This window comes from Sciurus vulgaris (assembly GCF_902686455.1).
Source record: "Sciurus vulgaris genome assembly, chromosome: 14".
Classification (NCBI taxonomy): domain Eukaryota; kingdom Metazoa; phylum Chordata; class Mammalia; order Rodentia; family Sciuridae; genus Sciurus; species Sciurus vulgaris.
This window is the reverse complement of record NC_136475.1, coordinates 19665153-19687528: the sequence shown is the minus strand read 5'-3', so window position 1 is coordinate 19687528 and position 22376 is coordinate 19665153. Positions and strand designations below refer to the sequence as shown.

At 43.0% G+C, this 22376-nt stretch overlaps 1 protein-coding gene and 1 long non-coding RNA gene across 6 annotated transcripts in view; one reads left to right on the top strand and one right to left on the bottom strand.

Moving 5' to 3' along the window:
• LOC306644335 (uncharacterized protein) overlaps nt 1–22376 on the top strand; it is a 132005-nt gene that overhangs the window by 57735 nt on the left and 51894 nt on the right. Inside the window, exons 1-7 of one of the 5 annotated variants that reach the window (XM_079111211.1) lie at nt 15278–15856; nt 16296–16504; nt 16737–16966; nt 18068–18182; nt 19868–19983; nt 20150–20380; nt 20471–21039. The exons of 1 other annotated variant lie outside the window; for it this stretch is intronic. In XM_079111211.1, coding sequence (XP_078967337.1) covers nt 15819–15856; nt 16296–16504; nt 16737–16966; nt 18068–18182; nt 19868–19983; nt 20150–20380; nt 20471–20716 — 1185 coding nt within the window. In that variant the 5' untranslated portion in view covers nt 15278–15818 and the 3' untranslated portion in view covers nt 20717–21039. 3 more of the 5 variants (XR_013759290.1, XR_013759291.1, XR_013759288.1) reach the window with 3 other exon arrangements.
• LOC306644341 overlaps nt 1–22376 on the bottom strand; it is an 83319-nt gene that overhangs the window by 42257 nt on the left and 18686 nt on the right. The window lies entirely within an intron of this gene.

The window sequence follows — 22376 nt, the reverse complement described above, 5'->3', positions numbered from 1 at the left end:
TACTTTTCTTTAATAAAGCTGCATTTCCACTCTACATTTGCCTCGGCGTGCTTCTCCGGCGTTATACTTCAACACCTGAAGAAGCAGGACTCGTCACCGGTAAAGAGCGGTATCACAGGTTCCCTTTGTTCACATAGTTAGCCTTCACTAGTCTATCTAGAGTCTCCCCATTACCGTTCCTGTGCTTAAATGTGCTCACTGTGTTCTCTTTAAGCTGCAAGAGGGAGGCATTTAAAAACCCCTCCCGTGAGACCCTCCAAGAAAAGGGTGTTATACGCCTAAGAACCAAATTTAGGGAGGTTTTTGGAGGATCCTAATAAATATTGAGATGTGTCAAAACTTATGCCAGGTATTTGACTTCACCTGGAAAATTCTGCTATTAACCATCTAGAGCACAGGCAGTTCCCAGAAACCATCCTAACTGGGATTTGAATGAGTAGGATGGCTAGAAAACTATTGTGAGGCCTTCGGATAAATCCTGCTATTTTCATGGAGAGACTCAGGAAGGCAATTAGAAAATGCACCACACTGAACCACCTACTTTTTTTTTTTTTTTTTTTGATGCTGGGGAGCGAACCCAGGGCCTTGTGCTTGAGAAGCGAGCACTCTACCAACTGAGCTATCTCCCAAACCCGGCCACCTATTTTTAAGGTACAAATATGTCATTCAGTCATCCCCAAACATTTAGAGGAAATTGCAAAAATTGGCACGTGGCCCTGATTAATCCTTAAATGATCTTCTCCAGCTTGCATCTTCCATTTTTAATAGAGATCAAAAAGAAAGAAAAGGGAGCATAAAGACAAGAAAAAGGGCTTATTAAAGATCATTCAAACTGATAGAAACTTTTTGTTAGGTCGGAAATTAGGCGACTGTAGGGGGCAAAGCTGAGCAGCCAGAACAAAGACCAGCCCACCAAAGGTGACCAGAAAGTTCACAGTAAGGTGGAGGGAAAGTCCCACTGACCCTTCACACCCACCTGTCACTCAACAGGACCCCCCTCCCATCCCAGTCTATAAAAACCTTGGGCAGCCAGGGCCACGTGCAATTTTTTCCAGGTCCCTATACCCTCGGGGGTCTGGGAATTTCACCTGAGAGCCAAATTCCAATAAAGCTTGCTTCGGCCACTGTAAGGAGCAAAGTTAAGTGTGTGACATTCTGTGTGCTGTGTAACTTGCAAAAAAAAAAAAAAAAAAAAAAAAAAAACTTGTTTACTCTGTGCTGTGTAACTTGCAAAAAAATAACTTGAGTGCTCTGTGCTGTAATGAGGTAATGATGTGGTGTTGCCCCAAGATAAAATTGACGTTGCCCCCAAGTTGGAGACACTTGCAACTGACCCCGAGTAAGATAACTAACTTCCCTTGGACCAAGACCGACTGGCAGGATCTGATAAAAAGGGTTTAAAAGGACTCATGATGAGCCTAGCTCCAGTCCCCATTTTACATCAATGATGCCAGTGTTGCGCCAAGCCTGAAGGGGACTCACTGACTTGCTCGTTGCTTGATGGACCTTCCATCATCCTGACCGTGACCGAGATGTTCCTGTGGAAGGGACAGTGGAGCTGCCCGTGTGCATCCTGCCTGAGACATCTCTGCTCGTCCTGCCTGTTATGACCTCGCCACCCTCCTTAGCCTTCCAACTGTCCTCGCCATCAGGACTCCGGCCAGAGGGAGTTCCCCAGCGAGATCTCCTGAGCTGTCTTCCTGACTGACCTCTGGGAGTCGCTGTCCCTCGACTCAAGACACGTCACACAGGAGTGGACCTTAGGAACAGGTCTCAGTAAGGAGTGAGTTTTGTTTATTCAGGGCTTACAATAATTTAGTGATTAAGTTGTGTGTCATATTAGTGTGACTAAAAATTAGAATAACTATAAATAATTGTGTGATCAGCATCAAATAAAAGCCAATTGATTTTGGACCAAATTTACTCTCATTGACTCCTCCTTGCTGCTCGTGACAACCACTTTGTCCCATTTTATTTGGCCACTAACTGTGCCTGACAAGACCCACTGAGCTTATATTTGGTCCCGCCACTGAGCCCGCCTGAGCTTACACTTTTAATGCCTTGCAACAGCCCATGCAATTCACCCATTTTAGGAGTTAAAAAGCAAACAGCCTAGTCCAAAACCTTAGAATAATGAAGCAGTAATTTCCCCCCACCCTGTAGTTCTTACTCTCTTATCTGAAATTCCAGCTGCTGCTTGGTTTACTATGTTAGATTTAAAAGAAGGCTTTTCCTGTATATGCTAGACTCTGAATAGCAATTTCTGTTTGCCTTTGAGGAACCAGATACTGTTTCTCAACTAACCTAGACAGTGTTGCCTCAGGATTTAGAGATGGCCCTCATCTATTTGAACAAAGGTTAGCTATGGACTAAACAAAATTCAGAGATAAAACATCTGTAATTGTTCTCCAGTATGTAAATGACATCCTTTATGTCCCTCACCCAGGAGGAATGTCAAAAGGCCATTGCAGAACTCCTAAACTTCTTAGCTGATAGGAATTATAAGATCTCAAAAACTAAAGCTGAATTATGTCACCAACAGGTTCAATACTACAGGAAATAGCCACCATAGGACAATACTCTGCCCCAGGAATATCAAAAGGGGTCTTACTTCAAGCTCCTGTTCTCAGCTTACCTATGAAGCAAGATTTAACCTGTTTGTCACTGAGGGGAAAATAAATCCCGGATAGGCAGCTATAGGCAGCTCAATAACCAATGGCATATCTCAGTGAGGAGCTTAGCACAGTAGCTTCATTCTTAAAAGTAATGGAAAATAGGTCTCATAATTTTCTTTGACATTCAAGCCTGTTCAGATAGAAATGGCTAAAATGCCCTAGGCACAAAATTTCTGCTAAAACCTGTTAGCTCCTTCCAGATGTCAGTCAAGGCTTACATTGAAATGTAAATAGAGGAACCCTAAAGGCTCAGTAGAAGACCAGTCTCAAACCCAAGGAAGAAAAAAAAAAGGTAAAAAGAGTCTTACCTAAACTCCAGCAAAAGTAAATTTTATGGTGCTTTACTAAAGTAATTAACGGCTGTATCAGTTTTTCTTCCACGACTCGTTTTTTTTTTTTTTTAATTCTACATTTTTTTTTGAGCTACATTTTTTTATTCAACTAGAGTTTTGAACATCTGTCACACTGCAATGGAGATTTACCTATAAAGTTACAAGGCCTTTGATTTTGTGTTATTTGGATGTCATGCTGTCTGATGTCATGTTTTGTCTGTATCAAAACTGGGCGCTCCTAAAATTAAAATTTAAAAATGGATCCAGATACTTTTAATTCATGTGATTTAAAAAGGTTCAATTCAAATTGGGTAAACTAATAAAAGCAAAATGTCTTTGAAAATAACTCGCAAGTCTCTAGGTGGTCAAACTAATAAAATGTTGATGTTAATAAAATGTCTAATATCAATTGTTTCTAGGACTCTTCTTCAACAAGAAAGAGATGGCAAATACTGCTCAAGACACTTGTCTAATGTCTTGGTTTTTTTAAGAAAATAAGTGAATTAGAGTTGACATATATGGGATTATTCAAATGTGATATAGAGACATCTGATGAATTTACAAAGTTAAAATGCTAATTGTTAAATAACATTGAGTACTTTTAACTCCTTAAATTCCATGGGGTAACCTACTTAAACATTATTGGTGTTTTCATAGATTGGTTAGAAAAAAAGGGTTTAAAATTGCTTTGTGTCATCACTAAACTAAAAACAAGTTTACTAAGAGTTATTTCTTAACAGGTACCATTCTATATACAAAGGGTTCCAAAAGTTTCAACTGTGTTTCAATTAGAGTACTATAAATAAAAAAATATTTAATCTTATTAAAATAGAGTAATTTATCTAAATTTGGAAATTTCATGAGTTATTTCAGAATGTGAACAAAAAGGGGTCAACAGATAGGAAAGAAAAAATAAAAGGTATGGAAATATATTTAGTAAAAGGGAAAAGGAAATGCTTCTGGGTAAGAAAGTGCTTGTGTGATGAAATACATGAGGGTCAAAGTAAGTGCTAAGAAAGTCTGGGTAGTAAAGGGCAAATTTCAACAAGTTTGCACGTAACTGAGTTGGTTGTATATGTGAGACATTTAAATCTATTTAAGGTTTTTCCTAAGGTGAAATACTAATGTTCTGATATAAACCAAAGTTTAATCTATATGGTAAAATGACAAGGATTTCTTAGAAACACTAATTTACTATTAACTTTGTGTCTTAAGTTTTACTCTTTAGAACTATTAGTCTTAAGAATTGATTTATACAAATATGGCTAAACAACTGTTAAGAGTATTGTACTACGTTACAGTCTAAATTTTTTCTTAAAAACTAAATTTGGTAATATCAAAGTGTCAAGGTAATTGTGAAATGGTCACTCTTTGTATATTAAATGCATTCATATTTTCCAGGTATACAAGTTTTTAAAGTAGGAAATTTATCAAGCTGCTATTCTCTAAATTAAACTTGTCTGTAATGGTAATTTTAAACTTATAAAGAGTAATTTTATTGGGGATTTATTTCTATCATTTAATGTTCTATTATAGGACCTGTTATCAATAGGGTATATGTAAAATTTTTTACTTTTTACACTGAGATAAAGAATTTTAAATGTAAATGTATTTCTAAAAGTTAGAGCTTGATTTGTTTAAAGGTTAATATCATGAAACATGAAAACATTTTGCCACTTTGCCACACAAAAGGAAGGTTAAAAGCTCTCTCAGGCTTTCTTTAATTCATGTTTTAGATATAATGTTAAATTGTGTTAACTAGTGATCATATATACTCAAGAATCAATATATGTAAACTTCTTAAAATGACATTGAAGAAAGAAGCAAAGATCAATATAAGCTCGGCAGGTCTCGGCAGCGGGACCAAATGTAAGCTCAGGCAGGCACAGTTAGCAGCCAAATAAAATGGGACAGAAAGTGACCAAAGCAAGCTTTATTGGAATTTGGCTCTCGGGTAAAATTCCTAAACCCCTGGGGATATAGGGACTCGGAGAAAATCACCCGTGGCCCTGACTGCCCAGGGTTTTTGTAGACTGGGATGGGAGGGGGTCCTGTTGAGTGACAGGTGGGTGTGAAGGGTCGGTGGAACTTTCCATCCACCTTGCTGCAAAATTTCTGGTCACCTTTGGTGGGCTGGTCTTTATTCTGGCTGCTCAGCTTTGCCCCCTACAGTCACCTAATTTCCAACCTAACAATCAACATCAGAATTAGAACACTTAAGATTTATAAAGAGTCACGCCTTACCTGAGATAAGGCTTTGCCTCCCACCTCACTGCAGGTAGAACAGCTCCAAAATAAATGAATAAGACTTCAGCTTATTTAAAGTTATAGTCAAAAGACTGGTTCTTGTAAAAGACTGTAATCTCAAACAGGGGATAAAATGTATAGCTGAGACAAAATTTAAGATAGCTATTATACAAGCCAAATATATTTTTACTCTTGCTAATTTCATTTTGTAAAACTGTTACCTGTTACTGTTTTGCAGAAATAGCCTCTTCCAGAACACACAACCTAGGTAACTTGTGATAATAAGCCATCACCTATAGAACAGGTAGTGGTAACTTCTAATACTAATAAGACTCCAGTTAGATAAAAGAGGTATATGACTGTAAAGTTACAGACATTGAAGTTAAAACCCAGTACTCTTACTTTATGACTGTTGAAACTGGCTTGCTGGATGGTTAAAATCAAACTTAGAGATTGAGATTAAATACAGAGGGCAAGATTGGCCAGTTTTTGGCTCTTTTGCCCTCAGTCAGACTGAATACAGGGAACAAGAGGACTTCTCTAAGGAGCTTTGCAACTCTGGGTGGGTCACACAACCTCCTGATCAAGGAGATTGATGAGGCCATTAAAGGATCAAAAGTCAATCAGTGCACCTGCTGCAGAGGAGAGTCATGGAAAAAGGGAGACACCTCTAATGCTTCCAAGGGAAGCCACCTCATTGAGGAGACCCTGCCTAACCAAGGGCACTAATGGAGCTAAGAGGCTGCTCTTAAGTTCTCTACATGTAACCCCTGTGGGAACTCAGCTGACTGTTTAACAAGACAGGAACAGGTCAATTTGACCAGTTTGACCTTAGACACCTAGCAAAACAGTTTAAACCAAACTATAGCCATTCTTGGGCACTTAAAAGAAATAATAGTTAAAAGTAACTTAAGATGTACACGTTATCCCACTAGAATAAAGACTGGAAGCTACAAATGAAAGATTCTTAGGCAAATGTGCCTGATAACTATCAAGAAAAACTGCCAGAGTCAGAAGATTTTAGTCAGTTTAAGGTCTACAGACACAGGTAGGTTTAATTTATGTTTGCTAGTAACAGAAATATAGAGATCTCTATTAAACACAGCTTATACATATAAAAGGATGTTTTACAAAAATCAGATGACATTAAGCAGCTTAACTATATTTTCTGGGGACATCAATGACATTAAGAGTTAAATGTTGTGTTTACATTCCTGATAACCTGGACAATGTTAAAGTTCCCAAGTAAAGGCCTTGTCCTCTCCAGCCTTTGTTAGGCCTTATTATGGAAACAATTTCTCAGTTCTTCTACCTCCTGGTGAGAGACTGACTTCTGTCATTTTCACGATATTCATTGGCATGTTCCAGATGCTGCAACATTTACTTTGTACTAATCTCATTTCAATACTCATGTCTTCTTGTTCTTCTCTCATAGAACCCACCCCCAGATGACTTTACAACCTGCTCTTCCCCAACCAGACATCTAACGTGGACCCCTAGATTGACCTGATTTTTTTTCCTTTTTATTTTATTCATTTTTTAAAATTTATTTTTATTGTAAACAAATGGGATACATGTTGTTTGTTTGTACATGAAGTAACAGCATACCATTTGCATATTCATAAATTTACAGAGTAATGATGTTTGATTCATTCCATTATTTTTTTTCCTCCCCCCCACCCCTCCCACCTCTCTTTTTCCTCTATACAGTCCCTCCTTCCTCCATTCTTGTCCCACTCCCACACCCCATTAAGTGTCATCATCCGCTTATCAGTGAGAACATTCCTCTTTTGGATTTTTGAGATTGGCTTATCTCACTTAGCATGATATTCTCCAATTTCATCCATTTGCCTGCAAATGCCATAATTTTATCATTCTTTATGGCTGAGTAATATTCCATTGTGTATATATATATATATATATATATATATATATATATATATATATATACACACCACAGTTTCTTTATCCATTCATCAATTGAAGGGCATCTAGGTTGGTTCCATAGTCTGGCTATTGTGAATTGAGCAGCTATGAACATTGATGTGGCTGTATCTCTGTAGTGTGCTGATTTTAAGTGCTTTGAGTATAGGCCGAGGAGTGGGATAGCTGGGTCAAATGGTAGGTCCATTCCAAGTTTTCTAAGGAATCTCCACACTGCTTTCCAGAGTGGCTGCACTAATTTGCAGCCCCACCAGAAATGTATGAATGTACCTTTTCCCCCACATCCTCGCCAACACCTATTGTTGCTTGTATTCTTGATAATCGCCATTCTAATTGGGGTGAGATGGAATCTTAGTGTAGTTTTGATTTGCATTTCTCTTATTACTAAAGATGGTGAACATTTTTTCATATATCTGTTGATTGCTTGTACATCTTCCTCTGTGAAGTGTCTGTTCATTTCCTTAGCCCATTTGTTGATTGGGTTATTTGTATTCTTCATGTAGAGTTTTTTGAGTTCTTTATATATTCTGGAAATTAGTGCTCTATCTGAAGTATGATTGGCAAAGATATTCTCTCACTCTGTAGGCTCTCTCTTCGCATTGCTGATAGTTTCCTTTGCTGAGAGAAAGCTATTTAGTTTGAATCTATCCCAGTTATTGATTCTTGCTTTTACTTCTTGTGCTATGGGAGTCCTGTTGAGGAAGTCTGGTCCTAAGCCAACAAGGTGAAGATTTGGACCTACTTTTTCTTCTATAAGATGCAGGGTCTCTGGTCTGATTTCAAGGTCCTTGATCCATTTTGAGTTGAGTTTTGTGTAGGGTGAGAGATAGGGGTTTAGTTTCATTCTGTTGCATATGGATTTCCAGTTTTCCCAGCACCATTTGTTCAGAGGCTATCTTTTCTCCATTGCATATTTTTGGCATTTGTCTAGTACTAGAAAATTGTATTTATTTGGGTTTGTGTCCGTGTCCTCTATTCTGTACCATTGATCTACCTGTCTATTTTGGTGCCAATACCATGTCGTTTTTGTTACTACTGCTTTGTAGTATAGTTGAAGTTCTGGTATTGCAATACCCCGTTTCATTCTTCCTGCTAAGGATTGCTTTAGCTATTCTGGGTTTCTTATTCTTCCAGAAGAATTTCATGATTGCTTGCTCTATTTCTGTGAGGTACGTCATTGGGATTTTAATTGGAATTGCATTGAATCTGTATAGCACTTTTGGTAGTATGGCCATTTTGACAATATTAATTCTGCCTATCCAAGAACATGGGAGATCTTTCCATCTTCTAAGGTCTTCCTTAATTTCTTTCTTCAGTGTTTTGTAGTTTTCATTGTAGAGATCTTTTACCTCTTTGGTTAGATTGATACCCAAGTATTTTATTTTTTTTTGAGGCTATTGCAAATGGAGTTGTTTTCCTCATTTCCCTTTTAGCTGTTTCATCGCTTGCATATAAAAATGCTTTAGACTCATGCGTGTTGATTTTATAGCCTGCTATTTTGCTGAATTCACTGATGAGGTCTAGAAGTTTTCTGGAGGAGATTTTTGGATCCTCTAAATAGAGAATCAGGTCATCTGCAAATAGTGACACTTAAGTTCCTCTTTTCCTATTCGTATCCCTTTAATTTCTTTAGTCTGCCTAATTGCTCTGGCTAGAGTTTCGAGGACAATGTTGAATAGAAGTGGTGAAAGAGGACATCCCTGTCTTGTTCCCGTTTTTAAAGGGAATGGTTTCAGTTTTTCTCCATTAAGAATGATGCTGGCCATGGGCTTAGCATGAATAGCCTTTACAATGTTCAGGTATGTTCCTACTGTCCCTATTTTTTCTAGTGTTTTGAGCATGAAGGGGTGTTGTATTTTGTCAAATGCTTTTTCTGCGTCAATTGAAATAACCATATGATTCTTATCCTTAAGTCTATTGACATGATGGATTACGTTTATTGATTTACGGATGTTAAACCATCCTTGCATTCCAGGAATGAACCCCACTTGATCGTGGTGCACAATTTTCTTAATATGTTTTTGGATATGGTTTGCCAATATTTTGTTAAGGATCTTAGCATCTATATTCATCAAGGATATTGGTCTAAAATTTTCTTTCCTTGGTGTGTCTTTTCCTGGTTTGGGTATGAGGGTGATATTAGCTTCATAGAATGAGTTTGGTAGGGTACCCTCCTTTTCTATTTCCTGGAATACTTTGAGAAGTATTGGAATGAATTCTTCTTTGAAGGTCTTGTAGAACTCGGCTGAGAATTCATCTGGTCCTGGGCCTTTCTTGGATGGTAGATTTTTAATGGCTTCTTCTATTTCATTGCTTGATATTGATCTGTTTAAATCATGTATGTCCTCCTGGTTCAGTTTGGGAGGAGCATATGTCTCTAGAAATTTGTCAATGTCTTCGGTACTTTCTATTTTGTTGGAATATAGATTTTCAAAGTAGCTTCTCATTATGTTCTGTATCTCAGTGGTGTCTGTTGTGATATTTCCTTTTGCATCATGTATTTTAGTAATTTGAGTCTTCTCTCTCCTCTTTGTTAGTGTGGCTAAGGGTTTATCTATTTTGTTTACTTTCTCAAAGAACCAACTTTTTGTTATGTCAATTTTTTGAATAGTTTCTTTTGTTTCAATTTCATTGATTTCAGATCTGATTTTAATTATTTCCTGTCTTCTACTACTTTTGCTGTTATTCTGTTCTTCTTTTTCTAGGGCTTTGAGCTGTAATGTTAGGTCATTTAATTGTTGACTTTTCATTCTTTCCTGGAATGCGCTCCATGCAATGAATTTTCCTCTTAGTACCGCTTTCATAGTGTCCCAGATATGTTGTATCATCATTCTCATTGACCTCTAAGAATTTTTTAATCTCCTCCCTGATGTATTTTGTTATCCATGTTTAATTCAATAGCATACTATTTAGTCTCCAAGTGTTGGAGGAATTTCCTTTTTTTACTTTGTCATTCATTTCTACTCTCAGTTCATCATGATCTGATAGAACACAAGGCAGTATCTTATTTTTTTGCATTTCCTAAGGGCTTCTTTGTGGCATAACATATGGTCTATTTTTGAGAAGGTTCCATGTGCTGCTGGGAAGAAAGTGTATCCGCTCGTTGATGGATGAAATATTCTATATATGTCTATTAAGTCTAGGTTATTGATTGTGTTATTGAGTTCTATGGTTTCTTTGGTTGGATTTTGTTTGGAAGATCTATCTAGTGGTGACAGCGGTGCGTTAAGTCGCCCAGAATTATTGTGTTGTGGTCTATGTGATTCTTGAAATTGAGAAGTATTTGTGTGATGTACAGGGATGCACCATTGTTTGGGGCATAAATATTTACTATTGTTATGTCTTCCTGATTTATGGTTCCCTTAAGCAGTATGAAATGTCCTTCTTTATCCCTTCTGACTAACTTTGGCTTGAAGTCCACTTTATCTGATATAAGGATGGAAACCCCCGCTTTTTTACTGGGTCCATGTGTGTAGTAGGTTTTTTCCCATCCTTTCACCTTTAGTCTGTGGATGTCTTTTTCTATGAGATGAGTCTCTTGCAGGCAGCATATTGTTGGGTCTTTCTTTTTAATCCATTCTGCCGGTCTATGTCTTTTGATTGAGGAGTTTAGGCCATTAACGTTCAGGGTTATTATTGAGAAATGATTTGTATTCCCAGTCACTTGGCTGATTTTTGGTTTTTAAGTTGGCTTGGTTTCTCCTTTGAGTGGTTTTTCTCTAAGGTAGTTCCTCCTTTTGCTGACCTCCATTGTTGTTTTTCATTTCCTCCTCATGGAATATTTTGTTGAGAACATTCTGTAGTGCAGGCTTTCTATTTGTAAATTCTTTTAACTTTTGTTTATCATGGAAGGATTTTATTTCATCTTCAAATCTGAAGGTTAGTTTTGCTGGGTATAGGATTCTTGGTTGGCAACCATGTTCTTTCAGAGCTTGAAATATGTTGTTCCAGGCCCTTGTAGCTTTTAGCTGGGTTGAGAAGTCGGCTGCTATCCGTATTGGTCTCCCCCTATATGTAATCTGATGCTTTTCTCTTGCGGCCTTCAAAATCCTATCTTTATTTTGAATGTTAGGCATTTTCATTATCATGTGCCTTGGTGTGGATCTGTTGTGATTCTGTGCATTTGGTGTTCTGTAAGCCTCTTGTATTTGATTTTCCATTTCATTCTTCAGGTTTGGGAAATTTTCTGATATTATTTCATTGAATAGGCTGTTCATTCCTTTTGTTTATATCTCTGCGCCTTCCTCAATCCCAATAATTCTTAAATTTGGTCTTTTCATGATGTCCCATAGTTTTTGGAGATTCTGTTCATGATTTCTTACCATTTTCTCTGTTTGGGTGACTTTATTTTCAAGATTCAATATTTTGTCTTCATTGTCTGAGGTTCTGTCTTCCAAGTGGTCTAGTCTGTTGGTGATGCTTTCCATTGAGTTTTTTATTTGGTTTATTGTCTCCTTCATTTCAAGGATTTCCGTTTGGTTTTTTTTTTGAGAATCTCTATCTCTTTGTTGAAATGATCTTTTTGCTTCCTGCAGGTGCTCTTTCAGCCTATTGGTATTATCATTCATTGCCTGCATTTGCTCTCTAATCTCATCCTTTGCTTTGCAAATCATCTTAATCATGTATAATCTGAAGTCCTTTTCTGACATTTCTTCTACCATACTGTCATTGGATTCTATTACTATAGAATCTAGATTTGTTTGGATCATTTTCTTCCCTTGTTTTTTCATGTTGTTCATGTATCTTCCCCTCTAGCAGTGCAGATCTGGGGTATTGCAGATTTCCCCCTATAGGCTTACAGTGGCCCTATAGGTTTCCAAAACCCTTTCTTTAAGGGGAGATCAATATTAGCAGTGCCCAAACCAGACACTATGCAATCCTAGACCAAATAGCCCCTATGGGGACAATAACATCATGTAAATAAGGGAGAAAGCGACTCTGAGGGAACAGGTAAACAGAAGGAAAAGAAAGCAAGAAACGTAAAGAAATAAAAACTTAAATTTTTTTTTAAAAAAGGAGAAAAAAGAAAATCTACTGTATAATAGTCATATTGTAATGAAACCTCCCAGTGTTCAGTAGCCCGATGTATGAGAGGTACCTGAGAATGAGTTTCAAGCCTCCAGCAGGCGTTGCAGGATGGGATTTGCCCCACCCAAAGATCAGAGTTACGGCTTCCAGCATTATTCCAAGATGGCTGATCTGGCTTCCAAATCTGTTGGCAAATGGGGAGCTGCAGCTCAGGGGTGGACGTGTTCAGCTGGAGATCCTGGAGACAGGATGCAGTTGGTCCGGCAGGGGTCCTGGAGGTCCTGTGTGTTTGGTGTGGTTGTGGCATCCTGGAGGCCGGGTGCAATCAGTCGGTCTAGGGTCCCGGTGATAGGGCGCAGTCAGTTGGTCTGGGGGTCCTGCAGGTACTGTGACAGTGAACTTCCAGGCAGCAGCAGGCAGCTGGTTCTCCACTGGCGATCTGCGGTCAATCTGCTGGCAGCTGTCGGACGATCGGGAGGTGAACCTCGAGCTTTGGGTGATGGATAGGGGTAAGGCAGGCGATGGACAGGCGAGAGGCAGGCAAATGGCGGATGATAGATGCCTGGCAGTGAGCAATCTGCTCTCAAAAAAGGCGTTGATATGCTGGCAGACTACAGGTCATCACAGCAGACAAATGGGGTAAAGAGCAGGGGATCGATAAGCAGCAAAAACTGCCTCACTGAGAAACAGATATCCTCTGCTTAAATCCGGCATTGCAGAGCGACAAGGAACGCAGCCTCCCTCTAGACCGCCATCTTGGATCCCTGACCTGATTTTTAAAAGGGAACTCCAAACTGCTTGCCCCATGCTGCCCCCTTCCAGCTTGAAGCAGCCAGAATGGTCATCACCCCCTTTCCCTACAGCAGCAAGAAGTTCCTAAAATTAGAAGGGGGGAATGCAGCCAGAATTGGGGACAGGCAGTTAGTGTACAAATAGGGGATCGGGTCAAATCGAGGAAATGGAGGCCCTGAAAGCCATCTGTTTCTGGAACCCTTGATTATTTTACTAATGTTGCTCACCTTCAGTCCCTGTATCTTTAATAGATTGGTCAATAACTCAATATAGGCCAATACAGGAGACAGAAACTAAATTTTCAACCCTGGATCCATGATTGGCTCCCCTAGATACAAGAAAAAGGGGGAAATGAAAAGGGAGCTAAACTGCAGCCATGACAGGCTGCATTTAGGGCATGAAAGATTTCAGGCCTAGATAGCTGATTCCAGGAAGGCTACTACATTAGGACTGGCCTTTGGCAAACAACCAATCGGGAGCTAACAAGCCAATGCCTAGCATTCCAAACCACATACGTCAAAATGTTAAGACCTGGGTACCCTAAGCCAACAGAAACATGCCAAACCACACATGCTGAAAGATCAGCCAATTGTGTACTCTGCTTTGTTTAAATTTCCCGCTGTACTGTGGAGCTCATAAAAATCCCACTGAATCGAGACTTGGGACTCTCAGCCAGTACCTGTTGCATCAGTGAATGCTGTGAGTTTGAGTTCGAGCTTGCAATAAAGACCCTTTTGCTTTTGTATCAGAGACTGCTCCCTGGTGGTCTTTCGGGATTCATGATCTGGACACAACACACTCAGAACAAGAGAAGTTTAGAACGCTCTGCCTGGCAGTGTGAGAAGTGAGTTTTTACAGGCTGAATTTGGAAGCAGGGTAGGAAAGTCACTTGATCTGCTAATGCCTGGGTGCCTGCCACTTGGGAGGATTGCTGTGATCAGTTAGCTGCCTCAGTTGGCGGAAGCTTGGGTGTTCATGACTGGCTAAAATCATTATTTGTTACAAAAAGTTTAAAATAACAAACGAGCTTTCCAGGTCAGGTTAGGTTGGGGTCCATAAAGTAGGAGCTCCAACTACACAGACAATCTCAGACTAATGACCTCCTGATTATTTCATTTCATCCAGGTTTATTGCGGTACTTTCAAGATAGCACTAATGGCAGTGTCCCTCAGCATTGTCTGAGAAACACAAATGACATATTGTGGAGCAAAGGGCTGACACCTTTTCCTATCAGAAGAGTTTTGGCATTCTTCAAGCCACCAAGAAAGCATTTGCCCCAACTGAATTCCTGGGCATTTTTTTCCATGAAAGAACACTGCCTGGTGGTCAAATATGGGGACACTGGGGAGCCCAAGAGAGGCACAAAGGTTGGTCCAGCATCACAGAACTGGTGAGAAGGAGGGTCTGCTTGTGAATTCAGATTTGAATCCTCACACTGGAACTCTATTGGGAGCCAAGGTGGGCAGGGTCTGGTGGGTGTAGATGTTGGTGAACATGTGTTCAGTTGTGCACTTGATGTGGGCTGAGGTGGGAGCAAGCAGCAGCCCTTGTGGTTTTGGGAGTAGTCTTGTGTGAATAAGAGGCTCGGGTAGAGGCAACACAGGACATGACCTCAGTGCCTTGACGATGGATCAAATGGAACATGGAACCCTGGTAACCGGGCACCCACTTCACTGAGCAACATGACCCAGCTCAGTCTGTTGGAGACACTGGAGTGAGAGGGATGTTCTCTTGTTGTTTCAAAAAGTGTCGAGCCTCAGGCCCCCAGGAATCTAAGGGGGACCACTGTGCTCTTGTGTGGGAAGAGGGGGTGAGGTTTCGTCCTACACGCCAGAGTCTGGGGACACTTTCCCAGAGAAGGACAGGTGAGCAGAGAAAGCCCTCATTTAGGATCCCTCATGAATGGTCCACCACTCACACTCTGGCTGTGTGTGTGTGTTCCGATGAGAACTGTCCCATTCTGCTGTTACTCCATTATACTGGGATAAAGCATTTTTGAGTTTACTACCATTTCCATTTTTGATCCCACCATTCTTGGTCCCAAACCAGGGTGAAAATGATCTGGTTCCAACACGATGAGCCCTGTGGGATAGAGACCCTTGAAGGTAACAGAGAGGCAGAGCTCATGAACCAGATGGTGCCTGTCTTTTTTGGTAGGAACCTCAACTGGGGCAGCACCTTCAGGTCTATTTACTCAGGTTTCATCACCAGCCAGCGGTGCTGGAGCTGCTCCCAACGTAAGACCATCCCTCCGAGACCAAGTCTACCATCGCCTCATGATTGGGACTTGAGGAAGCCACGTATCTCTCAGAGAACCAAATGCTTGGTGAGACCTAGGGGGATCAGAGGACCAAGCTCATAGTATACTGTCAGTACTAAGTGGGTGGTGGTGGGGAGTGACCTTGCCTTCTCAGGCAGATGAAAGCACCCTCTCTCACCAACTGGTCCACAGAGGAATGTGGAGCAACCAACACACATTGGGCTTTGCTGTTTGAGGGTGTGTACTCAGCTCAATTCCATGTGGGCTCAGTGAGACCTGGGGTTTCTTTCTGGTTGCTTGTTCCCTTCCTGCATGGAGAAGCTCTGTGCTAGGGGCCTGATTTTCTATAGGCCTTGGGGAAAGCACTTTTGCATTAGAAAGGATGTTCCAGATTCCATAGTGCTGCAGAACTTCCCTTCTTAGTTACAGTCAGACAGGAGTTGGGGGCTGGCAGCTCCCATGCCCAGTGAAATATGTGGGAAGCAGATGTTTAGGCTCCCGCTGGCATGAACATAGAGAAAGCACCCACTGTGGGAAGACATGTTGAAAGGCATGATGACAATTCAGTTGAAAATGTGGTAAAAATCTGCTCTCTTGTCTCTTTTGATGACAGATCACTTGATTCTCAGGGGAACTCAATGAGAGCTTTCAGAGAAAGAAGCAAAGCAGTCCAAGCCAGGGAATGAGGTGTCCCTGGAGCCTGCTAGTAAGGGACCTGAGCACAGACCCTTCTGGGTGTTGATGTCAGGTTGGAGAGCATGTAATAAACAATGAAGAGTGTGTGGCCTCCCCCGAGAATGGGAGAGCTGGTCATGCCATGGTTCTAAACGTCTTTGGGTGTAAGTTTTTTGTCCAGAGAGTTGTCCTGTCACTGTGTACAGCCACCGTGTCTTGGCTGTGGTGGACTGGCCTGTGCAGAGACAGCAAAGGCAAAGGCTGCCAAGGCCAGTTTTGGTGGTGGGGCGGTGGGGTCAGAGCATCCAGGCTTCTGCTGACTGCACACCTGCTTGCTCACAGTGCCGTGCCCATCAACCCGGGTGCCTGGATGGAGCAGTACAGCCAGGCTTTCCATCAGCCTCCAGGCCTCAGGATTCTCCAGCTGCTGCTGCCTTACCTTCAACTGTACATGGGAGGCTTGAATCTGGAGAGCCAAGCACACCACCTGCTGGCCCAGCTGGAGGATGGCAAGTCCAGCAAGGCAGAGCCTGAGTGCCAGGAGGCCCGGGGTGTGTACATAAGGGTCTAGAAAGGTCAGAGTTTGGTTTTAAGGTTGGAATCTATATGGCTGGTGTTGGGCTGGGAACAAGGAGAAGCCATTGTCCACTCAGGTCATGCCCCCGTCTGGGAACAGGTCCAGCGTGGACTTAGGGGCAGAGATTTTCATGGCAGACAGTGTGGATTGTCTGTTTTTAAAAAGCTCACGGCCAGGCTGTCATGTTGGAATCTTATCTCCTCTAGCTACAGGCTCACTTCCAGTGCCCACCCTAGGGCTAGAGCCTCATCAAGGAGCTGCTCTGGCGGCCAGTGAAGGAGCGGCACCATCCCCAGAGGCAGAGGTCAAGTCCAGTTCCTCTGGGGTCTCTGCTCCGAGCGCCACGGTACCTCTGTACAACCAGCGAGTGGGAGACAGCTGCTCCATTCATGTCCATCTAGAAAATCAAAGACGAATGGAGTATAAGAGCATCGTGGTGAGCCATTCAGCAGGGGATCCCCTGGGTGCCCTCACTGCGGAAGGCAGAGGACATAGCTTGCACTAGGCCTGCCTTTGTGAATTAGCACTTCTGGAAGGTCAAATACGATTGAAGAGGATGAAGAAGACAGAGGTCAGTGTTAAGAAGCTGACCTGAGATGAGGGAGAGCAGCAGCATGCCCCAGCTCCAGGTGTGAGCGGGCCTGCAGGGTGTGGGGTTTGCAGTCTGGAAGTGCAGGGGTAAGGGCTGTGTTCAGATGAGGTCAGAGGAATGCATAGGGTAAAGGCTGCACTCTCTGAAGCCTGGTGTCTAGAGTGAGTTGGACCCTTGGAGGTTTGTGCAGAGGATGCAGCAGTCATAACTCCTGTGTGCTGGAAGGCATATGTGGAATGAGAGGGATCGTCCTTAGCATGATGAGGTTGGGTTATTGCAGGTCACAGACAACTGGGGTTTTTCAAGAAAACATGAGTGTCATACTTTGCACAGACCTAAATAGGGAGCTAGCAGCTCCCTTTGCAGAATTTTTCTAGGTGTGGGGTGTAAGCCCTAACTCTCCATGTGTCCAGTGACAGAGGAGCCCTGTTCAAACATTGCCTCAGTGGCGTCCATACCGCATTGCACCACATCGAGCAATGAGGCCATGGAGCCCAACAGTCTCCTGGCTATCATAAAAGAGTCACAAGCATACTCTAGTTGCTGAGTCTGTTTTATATCCTGTCTGTCAGGACTAAGGGGTATAGGGTTCCTACCTGGACCACCCACAAAGGGATCGTGATTCTCAGAGCAGAGATGGGACACAGGAGCAAACTGGACTATTCCTCCCATCTTGTTGGGTCAAGTGTGTCTGTAGAGAGGCTGTTAGGTATTTGCACCCTTTTATCAGAAGGACGTAGCAGGGACAACCTGACTGTTGTACCAGGATGGGGCTAGAAGCACATAGGAAGATCCCACATGAACTCTCCAAGGCCCCAGGTAGCATGATAACACATGGTGCCCTTGTATTAAGAGCTAAGCTGTCTCCTGAATGACTTTGACCTTTGTGCTCTGGGTGGCTACTCCAAAACTCATTCTCTGATGAGTTTCTCCAACCCTGATCAGGTGACCTGCCAGGATAGGGCCCCTGTGGTCATACGCAGGGCTTTACAAGAACACTTGCTCAATGAGGAGGATCCAGAGGACTTTGAACTGCTTCAGATTCTGTCGGAGCATAAGAGTAAGTGGGTCCACGTGATGGTGGGGAGAAGTGACTTCCTGTGGGCTCAGGACAACGCACCAGCCAAAGAAAGAGGGCTGTGGCCTGAAAAACAAACAGCGTGGTGGGTCATTTGTAGAAACAAAGTGCAATGATGGGAGTGTAAATCAGTTCACCCTGGGACTGCTGGGCCTCCCTATCCAGTGTCCTCCCCTGGACCTTATCATGCTTTGTAAACTTCATATCCACGAGGGGCAGAGGAGATAAGCAACGCCTGGCTGTCAATTTAGGCAGCCTTTCAGGACAGTGACAAGTACTTGAGAAAAGTTCTTGAATGAAGAAATCTTGCTTTAGGCACCTGTCTTCCAATCTTTCCATTTGTGTGAATGGACACCATTTAGGTGTTTTGGGACAGAGGTCATATCTGGCAGAAACGTGTGACGCAATAGAACACTTCACAGGTGGACAAATGGGCACTGGAGAGAGATAAAGGAAGGACGAGGAGCAAGAAGAGGAGTAGGTGGACATAAAGGAAAAGGAGTTGAAGGAGGGAAAAGTGAAGAAGAACATGAAGAAGATCATAACCAGAAGTAGAAGATGAAGAACAACAACAACACAAGATCAAGAAACACAAAGAGAACGAGAATATAACAAGAGACAGATTGAATATATGAATTGTTCTCCTCTCTGAAGGAGCCCCTATTTATGGTATGAACTTTGAATTTATCACTTCTGTACATTACCAAACAGGATCTGTACAATTTTATTTTCCTTTCACCTTCCTGATATCAGTTGCCCCACAGTAGTTGGTAATCTCATGAAGATTGTTCCAAGTCATCACAATTGCAAATTCCTCAAGTGTTTCCTTTCTTCTTCATTGTAAAATTAACTATTTGGGGGTAAGGGTATGCCAGCAAGAAGCTATTTTGGTTGTTTGTCAGAGGAGTCCTCTTCATTTGTGTTAGGTAATGTTTACAAGAGCAAGAGGTGCTCATAGAATAATTGTGTTATTCTTCCCACTTCATGATTTCTTTCTTATAAACACTGTTTTGCATTATTGGGCTCCACGTTTCTTTTTCTCATCAGATGTTTTAAATATATTTGTCTAATTGGCTGAGACACTTGCTCCCATAAGTTGAAATTGAGTTTGGTTTGAAAAAACTGAATGCAAAGGAGAATGAGGAGGAGGAAATGAAGAGTCAGCCGATTAAAAAAAAAAAAAGGTTCCCAAAGGCACAAGCTTCCTGTGGACATCCTCCGTCCATGCCCAACACACCTCCAATTTATACCACCTCACATTAGTGTCTTCATCTATGACTGGATTCTCCACTGCGAGGTCAAAGCATCCACCATCACATGATTTCCTGAACCCCGTGTGTGAACACTGCAGCTCCAACACAGCCACTGATGGCAAATCATGATGCAAACTCCAGCATGGTCTCCGTGGTACGTTCCACCTGAACAGAGAGGTGCTGGGGTCCAGGGTGCTTTCTGTTGGAAGCTGGTAGGTTGGTTTAGATCCCGTGCACACTCTTTCCTCAGGGAAAGGCCCTGAGGATGCCTTCGGTGGAACATCATCTAGATTGGAAGGCCCTCAGGTCCAGAGCTCAAGCCTGACCTGCCAGAGGCTGTCAGTCCTGGGGGGTGTTCTGTTGTGTCCTCCTTGAGTGTCACTCACCTTCCGACTTCTGCCCCGCCCTCTCCAGTGCTGAGGATCCCTGCTGATGGCAATGTGTTCTATGCCATCAATCCCCGCGTCGACTTTGATTTTGTCCTCAGGAGAAGATTCACCAGGAAGTGGGCCAACAGCAAGACAAAGGAGGTAACACCCACCTTACTCACTCTTTACCCCTGGTGCTCCTTCACATCCACCAGGGTGACAAAAAGCCTCAGCTCCTGGACATATGTTCTAGAATGCCCACAGAGCACCCTGACAGGTGGGGGTGGTGACAGTGTCTGGGCTCTGCTGATGTTTCCGTCCCCCACAGTTCTTGGCGTCACCTTCTTCAGTGACTCCCTCGATCCCACCAGCTGTGAGCAGCAGCTCTTCAGTGGCAGCCAGACCACTGCCCCAGGCCAGTGAAAGCAAGGACTCCGGTACCAATACTGTCACCAACAGCAGTTCCCTACTGCCTCATTACAATGAGCAGGCAGAAGACAGCAGCTTCCTACAGGTCCACCTGGAGGAGCAGACCAGGAAGGAATCACAGTGCATCCTGGTAAGCCTGCTGGCAGGACTGTTTCCTGCATGAGCACACGTGGGGGTGGCCATCGGTGTCTGGCCTTTGCTGATATTCCATCCTCCACAGTTGTCAGAATCACCTTCTGAGGCCTCAGCCATGGTGTGTAACATCAGCCCAGCCTCCAGTCACACCTCTTCTCAAAAGGCTAGGCCCAAGCCCATGGCCACAAAACACATGACGAAATCCAGGGCCATCGGATGCATAATGGGCAGATGCTCACGGCCCCGGTCCAAGAAACAGGTGAAAGACAGCTGCCTCATACACATCAGGCTAGAGCAGCAGAGTGCAAGGATGGCAAGACTGTCCTGGTAAGCCTGGCGGAAGAGGTGTCCCCTGGTGCTATCCCAGGGCAGGGAGCAAACACAAATCCCATACCATGGGCTACTCTTGCCCTCTTGAATTGGGAGTTTTTCAATGGTCAGGAAAGAGAGATGGGAATAAAGAAGAGCAAGGTCACTGTTAAGGGCTTGACCTGAGTGGAGGGAGAGTGCGACCATTTCCATGCCCCTTTGTGAGGGAGTGTGTGTTGGATGGCAGTGTGCAGACTGGAAGTGCAGGGGCAGATCTTTGGGGGAGGTGAGAAAAGGGCAGCATGCAGGATGCAGGATGCAGGTTGTACTGTGTGGGATGGAGAATGCTGGTGCACATGGAGGAGGAGAGCAACACGAGATTCTTCCTACCCCTTAAACAGGGTCTCGCTGTAGAAGCGATATTCATGCATCCTGGTTTGAATAACTAAGAAGTCCTCCAAAAATGGCAGCAAAGGCCACGTGTGGATAAGTTAGATGATAAGTGGGGTGAGCATCGGTGAGATGTGGGGAAGATGGAGCCCTCACATGCTGCTCGTGGAAGGCCAAATGATGCTCTCACGTTGGCAAACAGCCAAAAGCCCTCGAACATTGAAAGTGGACCTAGTGTTTACCCAGACATCCCCTCCCAGGTGAATGCGCCCAACAGACTTGAGAACTGCCGTCCACTAACTGGCACACAAACACAGCAACAGATTCATAGTCGAAGGTGGAAACTACCCCATGTCCACCAATTGATCAATGGACACACCAAATATGCCACATCCCCTCAAGCAGGGTAGATAGTACTCAGCCATCAACAGAAAGTGTGCATGGACAGAGCTTGGAAACCTCAGGCTGAGTGAAAGAAGCCAGACACAAAGACCACGGGGTGCCAGGTTCATTTACATGACATGTCCACACAGGAGGCTGACACACAAAAATAAGGAGTGGCTGCTCATGAATGTGCGGCTTCTTTGGAGGGTAATAAAAGGTTCCGTGGCTGTGGTGATGATTGTGTGGTCCTGTGAATATTGTGAAACCTGAACTGCCCACTGAAAGGGTTAACTGTTCAAATGTGAATAACCAAAGAGGAGCCTGACTTTTCTCCAGAGGAGGATCAGGGAGCCAGGGGCAGCCAAGTGCACTGTGCAGGTTCACACACTGAATCACACACAATTTCCTACGTTCTTATATGAACATACACCTGGTGTAGCTCCACATCTTGTACAACCACAAGAAGGGAAGCTGTACTCCATGCATGTAGGACAGGTCAAAGTACACATGACGGTCAAGTATATCTACAAAGAACAAAGAAAAAGAAGTTCACATACTGCAAGAATGGAAGGTGAGGTCCCTCAGGGGGACCACAAGGTCCGTGAGAGACAACAGTGCCCAACACACTCACATTGAACCCTAAAAATGTTGCTGTCATAGCGTTGAGACTAGAATGGTGGAAACCAGAGGCCAGAGAGGTTGGCTCAGGGGCTCTGAGTCAGTGAGAGAATGAGCAGGAAGTTCCGGGGTGCTGCCGCAGAGCAAGTGACTACAGGTGCCAATCCCACACAGAATGCTTCAGACTGCTAGATGAAAGGATTTAGGAACCAGGAAACAAAAACAATGATCACAGCCCCAAGAGTCTCTTTCATAAGGAAGAGATAAGACCCATCCATCTTCCATAAGAA